Source organism: Mobula birostris, chromosome 13, assembly GCF_030028105.1.
Source record: "Mobula birostris isolate sMobBir1 chromosome 13, sMobBir1.hap1, whole genome shotgun sequence".
Classification (NCBI taxonomy): Eukaryota; Metazoa; Chordata; class Chondrichthyes; order Myliobatiformes; family Myliobatidae; genus Mobula; species Mobula birostris.
The window spans coordinates 10,128,587-10,144,687 of record NC_092382.1 but is presented as its reverse complement, the minus strand read 5'-3'; the positions used below and the strand labels follow the sequence as shown (position 1 = coordinate 10,144,687).

The window sequence follows — 16,101 nt, the reverse complement described above, 5'->3', positions numbered from 1 at the left end:
TCAAATCTCCCCTCATTTTTCTATGCTCCAGGGAATAAAGTCCTAACCTATTCAACCTTTCTTTGTAACTGAGTTCCTCAAGGCCCGGCAACATCCTTGTAAACCTTCTCTGCACTCTTTCGACCTTATTAATATCCTTCCTGTAATTTGTTGACCAAAACTGGACACAATGCTCGAGATTCGGCCTCACCAATGCCTTGTACAACCTCATCATAAGATTCCAGCTCTTATATTCAATACTTTGATTAATAAAGGCCAATATACCAAAAGCTCTCCTTACGACCCTATCTACTTGTGACGCCACTGTTAGGGAATTTTGTATCTGTATTCCCAGATACCTGTTCTACTGCACTCCTCAGTGCCTTACCATTAACCCTGTATGTTCTATCTTGGTTTGTCCTTCCAAAGTGCAATACCTCACACTTGTCTGTATTAAACTCCATCTGCCATTTTTCAGCCCATTTTTCCAGCTGGTCCAAGTCCCCCTGCAAGCTTTGAAAACCTTTCTCACTGTCTACTACACCTCCAATATTTGTATCGCCAGCAAATTTGCTGATCCAATTTACGACATTATCATCCAGATCATTGATAGAGATGACAAATAACAATGGACCCAGCACTGATCCCTGTGGCACACCACTAGTCACAGGTCTACTTGTATATTGGTAGAGTCTTTGACAAGGTCCCACATGGGAGGCTCATACAGAAAATTAATATGCTTGGGAACTGTGGTGAATTATCCTCGCTGGCAGGGACCCACACTGGGAGAAACATCTTAGCTGGCGGGCGGTGAATCTGTGAAATTATTGTCATGGACTGCTGAGGAAGACACGTCATTGGATATAGTTAAAATGCAGGTCGATATGTTCCTGATTAGGAAGAGCGTCAACATTTACAGAAGGCGGGATAATGGGGTTGAGAGGATTTGCGTAGCAAAATCACTGAGCCGATTGGCTTAATTCTGCTCCTAAGTCTTATGGTTTTAGGGAGCATCTGGAGTATTGTATTCACTTCTGATTGTCCAGCTTTTAGAAGGATTGGAGAGGGTACAGAACAGGTTTATCAGGGTGTTGCCTGGATTCGGTGGCATGTGCTACAAGTAGAGGTTTGATAAACTTGGTTTGTTTACTCTGGAGTTAGAATAGAGATCTGACAGAGGTACACAAGTTTGAGAGATAAGATTTGGGTCGACAGCTTGTATTTTGTTTGTTATTTTTTTACATAAGACTGGTGTCTAATATCAGAGGGCATTTGGTTAAGATGAGATGTGGGAAATTTACAGCAATTGTGGGTGTTTTTTTTTCATAGAGTTCTGGTACCTGGAATTTACTACCTGAGTCATGTTGAAGGCAACTATGTTAGATATACATGAATGTACAGCAAATGCAAGCATATGGTCAATAATATAAGAAAGGATACCAAAGTATTTTTTTTTAAACTTTCCCAGATATTAAAGAGTAAAAAAAAGGGAGAGGGTCGATATCGGACCGCTGAAAAATGTTGTTGTAGTTGTAGTAACAGGTGAAAAGGAAATGGCAGACAAACTCTGTGGAAGTCACTAGCGGAATTACAAAAAGTAATGAACACCAGTGAACAGAATTGTGTGTTGTGCGATTACAAAGGAAAAGGGGCTTGGAAGATGAAAGGTCTGAAGATAGAAAACTCACCTGGACTGATCCAGAGATCAGCGAATGGCTAATGGCGAATTTTGATTCCCAGGTTTTGCCAAGTCACAGACTAACATTTGAGATGTGGTTTGAACTGAGCATTTCATCACTCACCTATCAGTTGAGTGGGTAATTCAGATAACCCTTGGGCGATGTTCATGTATTCCTGTGGATCAGGACCTGTTTAAATATAAAAAGAATCCATGGAAACAGAGCTAAAATAATTAAAATAACTAAAATGTTTATTTCAATGTGCCTTTGTGTTCAGTGCGTGTTTTTAACGTACCAAGCTCCTGTATTTCCCTCAGTATTCTGTCCAACTTCAGTAACTCAGCCCTCCATGTCACAAAGGATTCCCACATCGCCCTCCGGGCCCGGGAGCCTTTGCCCATCACCAAACTGAGGAAGAGTCTGGAACTCTCGGTCCGGTTTCCCTTCTCTGTCAGTTCAGTGACTTTCTAGAAAAGGAAAGTAATAAATTTACTGCGGAGCAGACAGACAGACATGGAGAATGTGCAGGAAAATATCTGTTCATGGCCCCAGTAGCTTCAAAATTGATGCAGTCACTGGGCTGCTGCCTGATCCTCTCTGGGTTCAGTCGTTAACACAGAAACAGTAACTGAGGGAAATTCTAAATCAATATTGTGAAAGAATAAGGATTTACTGACACCCTGCAGTATATTCAACGTGATTAATTTACTTATCCATCAATGTGTAACATTACATCAAAAAGATGTGACAACAAGAACGGAAGGGAGGGGAGAGCGAGAGAACAAAAAAATGGATGGTGGGCATCACTGAATCGTGGCTGAAAGAAGATCATATTTGGGTGCTCACATCCAAGGATAAATATTTAATCGAAAGGAGAGGCAGGTGGGTGAAAGGGTTGGGTTGACTCTGTTGTCATAAAAAAATAAAAGTTCTTCTAAAGAAGTGATAGCAGATTGGACGGTGTAGCTGTTAAGATACTGCGTAGGGAAAAATGACCCTGATGGAACAGTAACCAGGATGTGGGCTACAAATTTCAGTGGGAGAGAGGAGAGGCATGTAAAGAGGTCAATGTTAAAATAGTCATGGGGAATTTCAATATGCAGGTAGTTTTGGAAAATCAGGTCAGTGCTGAATCCCAAGTGAGGGAATTTATAGAATGCCTATGAGATGGCTTTTGAGAGAAGCCTGTGGTTGAGCCCACTATAGGAAAGGCAAATCTGGATTCGATGTGTGTTGTGTATTGCACCAGATTTGATTGGGGAGCTTAAGGTAAATAAACCCTTCAGAGGCAGTGATCAGAAAATAGCAGAACTCACACTGCAGTTTGAGAGGGAGAAGGTAACGTTAGATGTATCAGTTTTACACTGGAATGAAGGAATTACAGAGGCATGAGAGAGGAGCTGGGCAAAATAAATTGGAAGAGGACACTAGCAGAGGCAACAGCAAAGCAGGAATAGATGAAGATTCTGAAAGCGATTCAGAGGGCGCAGGTAGAGGTAGATAATGCCAAATATGAAGAATTATTCCAGAGGGAGGATGATCAACCGTGGCTGACGAGGAAGTCAATGCAGCACAAGAGCAAAGGAGAGGGTATAGAATATAGCAAAATATAGTGGAAAGCTGGAGGACTGGGAAGCTTTTACTAACCAGCAAAAAGCAACTAAAAAGCCGTAAGTAGAGAGAATATGAAATATGAAGGGGTGCTGGCTAATAATGTAAAGTGCTTACTAAAAGGTTCTTGTGATATATATGTCCTTTCAGGACAACCTATTGATTTTTGATGTCATGCGATATCAGCTTTGTGCGTGGTAGTTCCTGTCTAACCAATCTGAATGTTGAACCAGGAAGTTACCGGGAAAGTTGATGAATGGAAGGAAGTGGGTGTTGTCTCTATGGACTTTAGCACGACATTTGACAAGGCACCGCAGAGGAGGGTGGGCAAGAAAGTGCAGTTGCTCAGCAGTCAAGGTAAACTGGTAATTTGGATTAGACAATGGCTTTTTGGAAGAAGGCAGAGAGTGGTTATAGACTGTTGAATCTCTGACTGGGAATTTGTAATATGTGCTGTGCCACAGGGATCGGTGCTGGATCCGATGTTTGTCATCTATATCGATGATCTGGATGAAAATGTGGTTAACTGGATCAGCAAATTTGCAGATGACACCAAGAGTGGAGAGTGAGGAAGACTACCAAACCTTGCAGTGGTGTCTAAACCAGCTGAGAAATGGGCTGAAAATGGCGGATGCAATTTAATACAGACAAGTGCGACATGTTGCACTTTGGAAGGACCAAGCAGGGTCAGTCTTATACAGTGACTGGTAGGGCACTGAGGAGTGCGGTAGAGCGAAGTGATCTGGGAATACAGGTCCATAATCATTAAAAGTGGCAGCAAAGGTTGATAGATTGGACAGAAAGTATTTGTCACACTAGCCTTCATAAATGAAAATATTGAGTACAGGACGTGAGATATGATGTTGAACGTGTATAAAACGTTGGTCAGGCCTAGTTTTCAGTACTGTGTGCAGATCCGATCACCTACTTCGAGGACAGAGGTAAAGCAGGTTGTGAAGTATGTTGCTGGAACTGGAGGACCTGAGCTACAAGGAAAGACTGAACAGGTTAGGACTTTATGCCTTGGAACGCAGAAGATTGAAGGGTGGTTTGATAGAGGTACACAAAAATATAAGGTGTATAGATAGGGTAAATGAGGGGAAACTCTTCACTCAGAGGGTGGTGAGAGTGTGGAACGAGCTAGCAGCACGAGTGGTACAAGCGGTGAAGAGAAGTCTGGATAGATACATGAATGGTAAGGGTATAGAGTGCCATGGCCCAGTGCAGGTCAGTGGGAATAGGCAGCTTCAGTAGTCTGGCATGGAATAGATGGGCCAAAGGGCCTGTTTCTGTACTGTACTTTTCTATGAATATGACAAGTCAGCTACTCTGTTAGGGAACTCAGATGGAGACCAGACCAGCTGTGGTTAGCAGGATTCCCTCCCTCAAGTACCGCAGTGAAGCCAGTTGTCCCAGTTTACAATCTGACAATATTCATCCTGGATTAAAGAGCTGAGGTGAATTTGACCGACGGTCCCGATAAGACGTGAAATTAGTTTTAGACTGAATGTCTGTTCAACAGCCCAGATATGCAGCCACTGCTCGTATATCACACTGATAAATACAGCAGGTGTAAGAGGGAAAGGTGACGCTGAACCTGTAGCTCCCAGTGCTGCCCACCTTAACAGCTGAAACCAGATCGGCTGGAGACAGTCAGAGATCAAAGTCTCCATTGCTATGTGGAACTCCTAGAACGTGCAGGAGATGAATACTGATCACTATTCCCTCTGATACCAGCAGTTCAGTGACAATATACTAAATACACTCACCTCATTTTCTTCTCTACTGAAATGTCCCTCCTTTGTCAACACCCAACCGAGTCTTTCAACCTTTTCTTCAATCGCCTGTTTGAGTCTGTCCCTGTAGAACTTTGTCAGCTGGTACAGTCGATATTCCTCCCCCTGTGCCAGGAGGTCGGAGATTGTAAACTTTGGCTCTGCGAATATAAAAAGTGAATGTAGTCACAAACTGAAATATCACTTGTCTCCACCGCTCTCACCCAACCCAACAAACCAGTCATGTCTTGAACCTCAGTGTTCACCTGCCTTCAGCTAGAAACATGGATTTTGTCCTAATCTCCAACACTGGCCTTAAAACTGACCCATCAATGCGCTGGGCATGACATTACCAGAAGGATCACATTTACTAGAAACCTGTCTCTCTCACCATCGCACCCACTCACCTATTTTAGTTTGAGATGGGCAATAAATGTTGGGACTGTCAATGATAGTTGCTTCCCAGAGATACTCTTTCCATCCTGGCGAATACATTTCCATTAGATCATATCGCGGAAATACTTTCTTATCTGGACAGCTGCATTTCCTCCGATACACATACTGGAAATCATCAGAGCAGGTGGTACATTTCCTGTAGTGGGGTTAACGGGTGCCCCACTACACCACATGTACCACACCTACACATTTCCCCTCTCTGACCAACCCTCCAACAAGGAATCACATTTACCCGCTTCCTGCCTCATTCTGCGAACACATTACCCTCATATTTCACTCACCTGCTCCTTGTTGGACACTTGACAATTCCGTGTTTAATGAGCTTCCGAGATGACAGACAGTCGCCTCACTTGTACCGTTTCCAGGGTCCTGCTCAGTGTCTCTGACGTCACTGTCTCTGGGCTGAATTTGCTCCACTTCCTCTGCGGCCGGACCGCATTCCATTGGGACATTGCTCTCAACCTGACCCTGCTTTGGTACCTTGCTTCCCGTGTCCCGATCATCTTCCCTCGATGAGTTGCCTAGTAAAAACCTCTGGAGTACTTTCTGTACCCAATTTAATTTCCCACCTGAAGTAAATGAGGAATAGGAATAGCAGGTTTAGAGTGATTTATACTCGAACAAGGATTCACAATGCGTGTCTGCAATGGAGCCGAGACTCCGGCTGACCAGTTTTGGAGTGGGACTGTGCTGGTGAATGTGAACCACACTTCCTGCTAGGTGACCGTCCCGATAAGCCGGTGTCTGGACACATCCACTCCCAGAAAAAGAACTGGATAGACACAGTGATGCTGATATCTGACTACGCATTAGTTGAACACACTGATAACCAGCGGTTATTAATGGAACAGCATCAGGTGATACGGGGAATTATCACTGGGATTATCTTTCATAAACATAAATCTCCCTGGGTCACAAACTGTCCAGTCACCTGTGTCACTCACAAACAATCCACTGGATTACTCATGGTCCGATCCTCTAGATCACACGTTCTCCGTTTGCTTTGTCTTACATTGTCTTGTCCCCTGGGTCACAGACTGACCATTGCCTTGATGCCTGGGTCCCATCCCGTCACCTGGAGGATGATTGTCATGTAACAACTATACAAGTCATTGGCAAAGGGAGCGTCTTGGCGTGCAGTTCTCGTAGCTAAACTTAAAGTCTCACCGAGAGAGCTTTGCGTTCATTTGCGGTTGCTGATCTATAGGATGGATGTGATTCAGCTGGAAAGACTGTCGAGGAGATTGACAAGTACGTTACTGAATGGAGCTGCTTGGTTTTTGTGTTATATGTTTCGGCTGGGACAGTTTGCCCTGGATCAGGGGAGCTTGAAGGGTGACCTTACACACATACATAAAGTAATCAGGGGTGCAGAGAGGGTGGATAGTCATAATATGTTTCCCAGGTTAGGGGAGTCTGAGACTCGAGGGCAGAAATTTAAAAGGGACTGAAGGGGCATTTTTTCACGTGGCGGGTGATGAGTATAAATTGCATGCAGTCAGAGGAGGCTGTAAACACAAATAAAAGGATTCATTTCCAGGCTGTAATCTCTGTTTTATTCCACCTGGAATCACAGAGTTGAGCACAATCACAATGCCCACCGGAGACAGAGACAGTTGGTCACTGGTTATACCGGGTCTCCCATCAGAGGCACTGGGAATTTAAATTCAGGTAGCAGATCATCTCAAGAGGGAAATATTGAGAACTCACTTTCACCATTTGGCCACAGACCAGACATGGATTGGGATATTAAAACAAAATCAGAATCAGGTTTATTATGACCGGCATGTGATGTGAAATTTGTTAACTTAGCAGCAGCAGCTCAATGCAATAGATAATCTAGCAGAGAAAAAAATAATACTGAATAAAAAAAATAAACAAGTAAACCAATTATGAATATTAAATAGATTTTTTAAAAACTTGCAAAAACAGAAAGACTGTATATTAAAAAAATCTAAGGTAGTGTCCAGAGATTTAATGTCCATTTAGGAATCGGATGGTAGAGGGGAAGAAGCTGTTCCTGAATCGCTGAGTGTGTGCCTTCAGGCTTCTGTACCTGCTTTCTGATGGTAACGGTGAGAAAATGGCATGCCCTGGGTGCTGAAGGTCCTGCATAATGGACGCTGCCTTTCTAAGACACTGCTCCCTGAAGATGTCCTGGGTACTTTGTAGATTCATACCCAAGATGGAGCTGACCAGATTTACAACTTCCTGCAGCTTCTTTCGGTCCTGTGCAGTAGCCCCTCCATACCAGACAGTGATACACCAAACCAGACCACAAGTTTATCTAAAATGAAGTGTCTCCTGATCCTCAGCCATTTCCAAGGCTGGCAATGTTCTCGGCTCGGCTACAGAAAACAGAGTTTGGAAAATTTCCCTCATCTACTTTCCCTCAGAGTTTGGAAAATTTCCCTCATCTGAATTTTATAAATAAAAGTTGGAGATGTCTTTCACCTCTAAACAGGCCGATGTGCAACAAACCCTGAGCCTGGACTTTTACGTAACAAACAACACCGCCGTCACATTCCTGTTTGTGTTTCACTCTCAACCTACTGATTCAGGGTCTCCGGCTCCTTTCACTCAGGTGGAGCTTTGCCTGGTGAACGAAGTCACTCGACCATTACTGGTGTCAGGTCCCTGCACTGGGACTGTTGGACTGATCGATTACACAAAGCTGCTTTACCAGTGGGATCAATGACACTTTTCTCTGCCCTGTTAGCACCTGTGTAAGTTTCTTCATCTAAACTATTAACCATATAACAATTACAGCATGGAAACAGGCCATCTCGGCCCTTCTAGTCCATGCCGAACTCTTACTCTCACCTAGTCCCATCAACCTGCACTCAGCCCATAACCCTCCATTCCTTTCCTGTCCATATATCTATCCAATTTATTTTAAACGACAACACTAAACCTGCCTCAACCACTTCTGCTGGAAGCTCGTTCCACACAGCTACCACTCTCTGAATAAAGAAGTTCCCCCTCATGTTACCCCTAAACTTCTGCTCTTTCACTCTCAACTCATGTCCTCTTGTTTGAATCTCCCCCACTCTCAATGGAAAAAGCCTATCCACATCAACTCTATAAATCCCCCTCATAATTGTAAACACCTCCATCAAGTCCCTCCTCAATCTTCTACGCTCCAAAGGCTAAAGACCTAACTTGTTCAACCTTTCTCTGTAACTTAGGAGATGAAACCCAGGCGACATTTTAGTAAATCTCCTCTATACTCTCTGAACTTTTATTAACATCTTTCCTATAATTCGGTGACCAGAACTGTGCACAATACTCCAAAATTGGCCTTACCAATGCCTTATACAATTTCAACATTACATCCCAACTCCTATACTCAATGCTGTGATTAATAAAGGCCAGCATACCAAAAGCTTTCTTCACCACCCTATCCACATGAGATTCCACCTTCAGGGAACTATGCACCATTATTCCTAGATCCCTCTGTTCTACTGCATTCTTCAATGCCCTACCATTTACCATGTATGTCCTATTTTGATTAGTCCCACCAAAATGTAGCACCTCACATTTATCAGCATTAAACTCCATCTGCCATCTTTCAGCCCACTCTTCTAAGTGGTCTAAACCTCTCTGCAAGCTTTGAAAACCTTCTTCATGATCCACAACTCCACCTATCTTAGTATCATCTGCATACTTACTAATCCAATTTACCACCCCATCATCCAGATCATTAATATATATGACAAACAACACTTGATCCACTACAGATCCCTGAGACACACCGCTACATACCGTCCTCCAATCTGACACACAGTTATCCACCACTACTCTCTGGCGTCTCCCATCTAGCCACTGCTGAATCCATTTTACTATTTCGATATTAATGCCTAACGATTGAACCTTCGATGTGCAGCTACAGGGCAGAAGTTTAATTATAAAGATCCCAGTGAACATACCTGTAGCCATTCTGATTCTGACTGACGATTGTCGATTGTCGTCGTCTTGTTCACACTTTGGTCGCGGTGCAGGACAGCTCCAGCTGTTGGTGATGCCCTGAATTACATACAACAAGCAGACAGTGAGTCAGAGAGAGTACGATTCTTTGCAAAATGTGACAGTATCACCACCCTGTGTATCAGAGCAGCAGTTTGCTTAGGGAACAAACATTCCCTGTTAACATCAACTCCCACACCATGTCTGTATGTCTGTCCAGTGATATCTGGCGAATCTTACTGATAGAGTCACAGAGCAACAGAGCACAGACACAGACCCTTCAGCCCAATGAGACAATGCTGACCACAGTGCCCACAGAGATGGTCCCAATTTCCTGTGTCAGGCCCATTTCACTCCTGGCCTCTTCACTCCATCTACACATCCCAACTGCTATCGTCACAATCACTGTCTATCTCATTGGTAACTCTGAAGCAAAGCATTCATTAAGCACCTCGCCTATCACCGCATCCTCCAGGCACATTTCCTCCCTTGCTCCTGTGTAGTCCTACGCTCAGTCTATTCATCCTCCTCTTCTTTTCCCACATGCAGAACACCTTTGGCTTTCCTTCGTCCTGCTTCTCAAGGACTTCTCAAGTTCCTTCGACCTCTAAGTCACTTCTTAACCTCCTTCCAGGCTACGTTATAATTCTCTGGAGCCTTGCTTGGATGTTGCTTCCTAAACCTAAATAATGCTTCCTTTTCCCTCTTGCTTAAATGTTCTCATCTCTTGTGGTCACAGTTTGTTTATATAAACATTGTTTCACTGTGGGTGGAACAAATCTACCCCGAACTGCATATAAGTGTTCTTGAAACAACCTTCACATTTCCATTGTGTGTTTCCCGTTGAAAATGTTTTCCCAATTTACACTCCAAAGTTGTTCCAAATACCATTGTAACTATCCATCCACTAATTAAATACTGTCTCGTAGGGTCTGCTACTATCCTTGTCCATGACCATGATAAAAGTTGGGGTGTTGTGGTTACTATCTCAAAAGGGCCACCCATTGTGACATCAGTCACCTGACCAGCATCATTGCCTCATACGAGATACAGTACGGCAACTCCTCCAGTGAGCCCATCCACATACTGTGTCAAGAATCCTTCCTGGACACACAACACATTCTGCCTCATTGACACATTTTGGAACAAGGAGGTGGAATCAACATCAGGAAAGTTGAGATCAACAGTGATAACAACCTTGTTGCTTTTGCACCTTTCCCAACGCTGCCAAGTTATCTGCTCTCATTATCCCTGTGGCTTTGGGGGAGGCCTATAGAATACTCCCAGAATGATAGCCCCCTTCCCGTTTCTGACTTTCACCCACATTGATGTCCTCTGTGTATGTCGCTGTGATACCATCCCTAATTAGTACAGAGAATTCCCCCCCATTCACCACCCCCCGCCCATATGTATTATGAAACAACTAAAACCTGGAGCATCAAACACCAATCCTGCCCTTGTAACAGTCAGGTCTGTGTAATGGTGATAACATGCCATCCATTGCTCGGATTTCCAGAAACTGCAGATTTTCTCTTCTTTTTGATAAGTCATCATTCAGTCATGGTATAAGATACAAGTCATAATACATAGTAGAATTAGGTAATACAGTCATTCTAGTCTGCTCCATAATCAATCATGAAGCATTATTTTTCCAACACTGTATTGTTGCTTCCCTGCTATAATACTCAACCCATTTAGCAATCCAGAACATAAATATACCTAACGACAGCCTCCACCACCCTCTGTGGCATCAAATTCCACAGATGAACCAACATTTGGCTGAAGTAATTGCTCTCACCTCAGTTTTAAAGTGAAGCTTCTTTATTCTGAGCCAGCACTCTCAGATCCCAGACTCTCCGTCTAATCAAGACACCCTCTCCATTCCCACTGCATCCAGACTTGCTGTTATTCAGTTGGTGTAAATAATCACCCCCGCCCTAACTTCCACCCCCCCCACACCAAACCCCAACCACCATCCCTCTGAACCCCACTAAACACAGGCCCAGGTCCATCAAATGCTCCACATGCATAATGCTTATTCTTCAGATTATTCTTGTGAACCTTGTTATCAACAGCTGTACTGAATACATTTCCGGGGAAAACAGGACAATTGGTACCAGGATAATGTACTAGGAAAAGCTGTGCCTTCTTTACTCTTCTGTCAACTCTCACAAAATGTTCCAGGGTGAATGTAATACAGATAAACTGGAATCACTAGAAATGCTCAGCAGGTAAGGAACAGCTGTGAGGAGAGGAAAAAAGTTAGCAATTCGGTTTCCTAACCTTTCATCAGAATGGATTCAAACATCATCCAGTTTTTAGTGGAAAATCTTGGGTTGTTCTCCATGGAGTGGTAGGGACTGAGGGAAGATCGGATGGAGGTTTATAAGATTATGAAAGACATAGATAGAGTAGACGGGGAGTATTGTTTCACTGTTTAGAAATGTCTAATACCAGAGGACATGCAATGAAGGTGTGAGGGAGTAGTTGCAAAGGAAATGTTAGGGTAAGTTGTTCTACTCAGAGAGGTGTGGATGCCTGGAATGCATTGTCTGTTATGGTGGTGGAAGCCAACACATTGGAGGCTATTAAGAGATGTTTAGGTAGGCACATGGGTGTGAGGAAGATTGAGAGGATATGGACGTTGTGTACGTAGGCGTCATTATTTTTTTTTGGGGGGGGTTGATTTATTTTTTATCTGGTTTGGCACACCATTGTGGCCGATGTGCCTGTTCCTGTGATGTACTGTTCCACGTTCTGTTCTATCTTCAGCATCTTGAGTTTCCCTTTGACTCCCACTGGCAGATAGACAGTTGACAGTGAGGGGGAATTTCCAAAAGTGAATTGAATTCTGAAACCCCGGTCTATTTCTACTGGGGCAAACACGAAACAGCGTATTAATCACAGCCTCTCCCTGCGAGGGATGGAATGGGAACTCATTCTCTGCTTTGCTTCAGAACTCCAGAACCTCAGAACCAAACATCTGAGCACAGAACAGAAATATTCGCTCAACATCTCATAAACCCGGACAACCTGATCCCCTGATTCATTTTATCTGGGTGAAAATGTGTGGTATTCCAGGATCCAACCTCAGAGGGTCACAGCCCACACCCAGAGCCTCACACATCTTTTCCACATATCACATTGGGTGTTTCCACATCTCACACTGACAGACTCACGCTACCAATATCCAGCCCCTGGAGACGTCTGCTTCACTGCGGAAGGAGGAACATCCAGCCACATCTGCAAAAGCACCAACGTAGACCGAAGCCCAAACACTACCAGTTCCATATTCCTGGAGCCCCCATCCCAAGATTGTATCTCAAGCACCAACTCTCCCAGGGCTCTTTGCTGCCGGTAATATGCGGCAGTGTCTCAGCTAATCCCAGTTCAATCTTCTTGCTGCGTGGGATCTCGCCCAGTACAGCTGGCTGCCATGTTTCCTGCAGTGTAGCAGGAACAAAATGTAAAATTATAAAGTAGAAAATGCTGGGAACTCAGTTCATCAGACTACATCTCTGAAAGGACAAATGGTGGAAGACCCAGTTTCAGAACTGAGACTGTCCAAGGTGCTGCCGATCTGCTGAGCGTTTCCAGTATTTTCTCCTCCTTACTTTGAATTTCCTGCAACTGTAGTATTCTCTCCCTCCTCGTTTTAATGCACAGATAGTAACTGATTGTAAAATATCAACAACACCCTAAACAGTAAATGCCACCCCACCCCAAACCATTTGTTAGTTCTCAGTTCATTCTGACCCTGGTGCAATACATTCCATACAGTCAATGCTCACAGCATCCTTTCCTCCCACAGTCACTGTTACATTTGCTCCTGAGGCCACTGTCTCTACGTTGAGAAGCGGTGACCACAGAGCGATAGAAAGTGCAGCACTTGCTGCAGCTCTGACGGGCTGTTACCCTGGAAACAGAGGAAGTGGCTCACCGAAAATAACCGAAAAAGGAAATAACAAACTCAACATCAGATGCTGTGAGTTTCATTTTGACAAAGATTAACACTGCAGCCATTTTGTAACGGTGAAACTAAAATTGAAATGGCTGCTTTTACCCTGCCACCTGCTGTGTTCAATTAAACCTCTGGTAGCTCCAGCTATCAAAAACCCAATCCTGGAAAACTTGTAAAACAAATCTTCGCAATGAAGACAAAATTTAGAAGAGAGTTTGCTGAAATATATCATTGTGGCATTGGGACACAGGCTGGACAGAGATTGAACAAAATGGTTGATAGATATCATTGATGTGGTGGGATACAGACTGGACAGAGATTGAACAGTGGGTTGATATATATCATTGAGTTGGTGGGATTCAGACTGGATAGAGGTTGAACCAGATGGGCAGGGAATGAGCAGATGGAACCCGGTGGGAGAAGGAATCAAGTGCACTCTCCGATGGTCGTCCAGTAATACACAGACACTGAAATAATAGTACACACTACTAGATAACAGATTCCAATATAACAAAGCCAGAGCAAACAATAGCCCTGGAGGAACGTTATTTTCTTTTTACTGTGTACTGTCCCAGTAGCTTATGGTCGAAATGACAATAAACTTGACTTGACTAAGAAGTTCGGTATATGTCGTTTTCCACCCTACACGCTTCATCAGTGCTCCGGAGAAAGTATCCCATCCCGATACCGCACAGCTTAATACAACTACTGTCTACTGCTATTTCTTTAACTGAATGAAGTAGCGGAGAACTGTGGACACAGCTGAGCACACCATAGAAACCAACCTCCCCTCCATGGACTCAGTCTACACTTCCCGCTGCCTCAGTAAAGCAGCCAACATAATGAAAGATCCCCACAACCTGAACATTCTCACTTCTCACCCTTCCACAGGGGCGAAGATAAAATAAAACAGAAACATACCACCAGGCTCAGGGATGGTGTCCGTTCTGCTGTGATAAGCGAACTGAATGTTCCCAGCGTGTTGAGTGGACTCCTGACCTCACAGTCTAAATCGATCTGACCTTGCACCACATATCTACCTGCACTGCACTTCCTCTGTAACCAGAATGAGTTGTTACACTCAGGTATTGTTTTGCCTCAATGTACTGCTGTAATGTATTGATCTGTGTGGATGATACCGAAGACACGATTTTCACTCTACCTCTGTACATGTAAAACAAAATAAAGATTCCCCATTTTAATCGTGTGGAAATATTAGACGGCCTGGGTTGCTCCTTTGGAATTTCTGGAGGGAGTGTACACAATTCCGAGAAACTCAGATAAATGAAACAACACTTAATTCCCGCATTAATAGGCTCATATATCGGGAAACACTGGCTGCATTTCGGCAAGTCGTTGCAATGGAAAGAAGATGGAAATAAACTTCCCAGTACCCCGAGAGGACGTTAGAGATCTGGATCTCACTGTCCTACGTTAGAGATCTGGATCTCACTGTCCTGTCTGAACGGGGGATAAATGAAACTACTCATACACATGGATCAGTGTCCCGAGGGTGTGATTACTCTGTTGAACCCTCGCGTCTGCAAGAACACACCAGGCCGAACGGCCGATTCCAGTGTGCTGGACATATGTAAAACAATTAAAGACCCCAGGCACCGATCCAGGTGAAGTTTGGATCCGAGACCGGGCCGGGTGATGGAGGTAAAGGTCCCCAGCTACATCTTAATGGATTTGTTCAGTCTCGGCTTCACCACCTCATCCCGCTCCTGGGACCAGAACAACCGGGGCTGAGCGGCGGCTCATCTCAGGCGGTTCGGTGTGACGGTCCCATAAGCCGGACTGACCCCGGCAGGTTGTGTCCAGGAAGTGGGACGAGGCCGCCAGTTCGAGGAAGTTAACGGGACGCTCTGCCCAACATCAGCACCCCCCCCCACCCCACCCCACCCCACCGGGATCGACATCAGTACTCACCGATGGGAAATTGTCGGTCGCGTTCACACCTAGTGACCGGCCTCAACACTGACCGATGAGAACTTGATTAATTTGTCCCGCAGACAGCAATCGGTTCACCGGCTCCCAGCCAACGATCCGCTTCAACAGAGAACGGTAAGAACAGCACCGCCCATCCGGGGACTGTGAGAGCGGGGGCGGAGCCTCGGCAGCGGGGGGCTGAGGCGGAGGCGGGACCTCGATAATAAAACCCCGCAGATGCTGCAGATCTGCGCTTGAAATGGGAGCGAGAAACGGGATCACGTGACGGGTGGAGGGTCTCCCATCTGAACCGGTGACTCTGTTCCTCGCCCCTCACACGCAGCCCGACCCACCGCTGCGTTTTACACGTTATTTCATTTTTTACACCAGCTACATTTTAAAATTTTCCCTCTTTGTCTTCCCCATCCCTATCGCTCCACCTCCCGGTTCTCCGAGTTACGGTTTCGATTCCCATCCCGGTCCGATACACAATTCCCACCCGAACAGGAGTTGTGCAGGTTTCATGGAAATCACTTCTATGCTTGTAAGCACTAATTTCTATTCACATTCCTCCGGAGCCTCGCTGGACAGGAACACTGAAATATCAAGTGAGAAACAGTAGGAGGTGGCCATTCAGCCCCTCAAACCATCAACAAGATGTCGGTTGTTCTCCCATCTCAGCCAAGAGTTTTTGTCCGATCCACAGTTCCTCGATCCCTTCGGTCTCCACACATCTGCCGGC

At 44.7% G+C, this 16,101-nt stretch overlaps 1 protein-coding gene across 1 annotated transcript in view; it reads right to left on the bottom strand.

Moving 5' to 3' along the window:
• Nucleotides 1-15,504, bottom strand: part of LOC140208361 (NACHT, LRR and PYD domains-containing protein 12-like) — a 55,995-nt gene extending 40,491 nt beyond the window's left edge. Inside the window, 6 exon segments of the mRNA XM_072276964.1 lie at nt 1,782-1,847; nt 1,954-2,125; nt 5,039-5,205; nt 5,782-6,069; nt 9,430-9,526; nt 15,360-15,504. Coding sequence (XP_072133065.1) covers nt 1,782-1,847; nt 1,954-2,125; nt 5,039-5,205; nt 5,782-6,069; nt 9,430-9,439 — 703 coding nt within the window. The 5' untranslated portion in view covers nt 9,440-9,526; nt 15,360-15,504.
• Between the last annotated feature and the right edge of the window lie 597 nt (nt 15,505-16,101).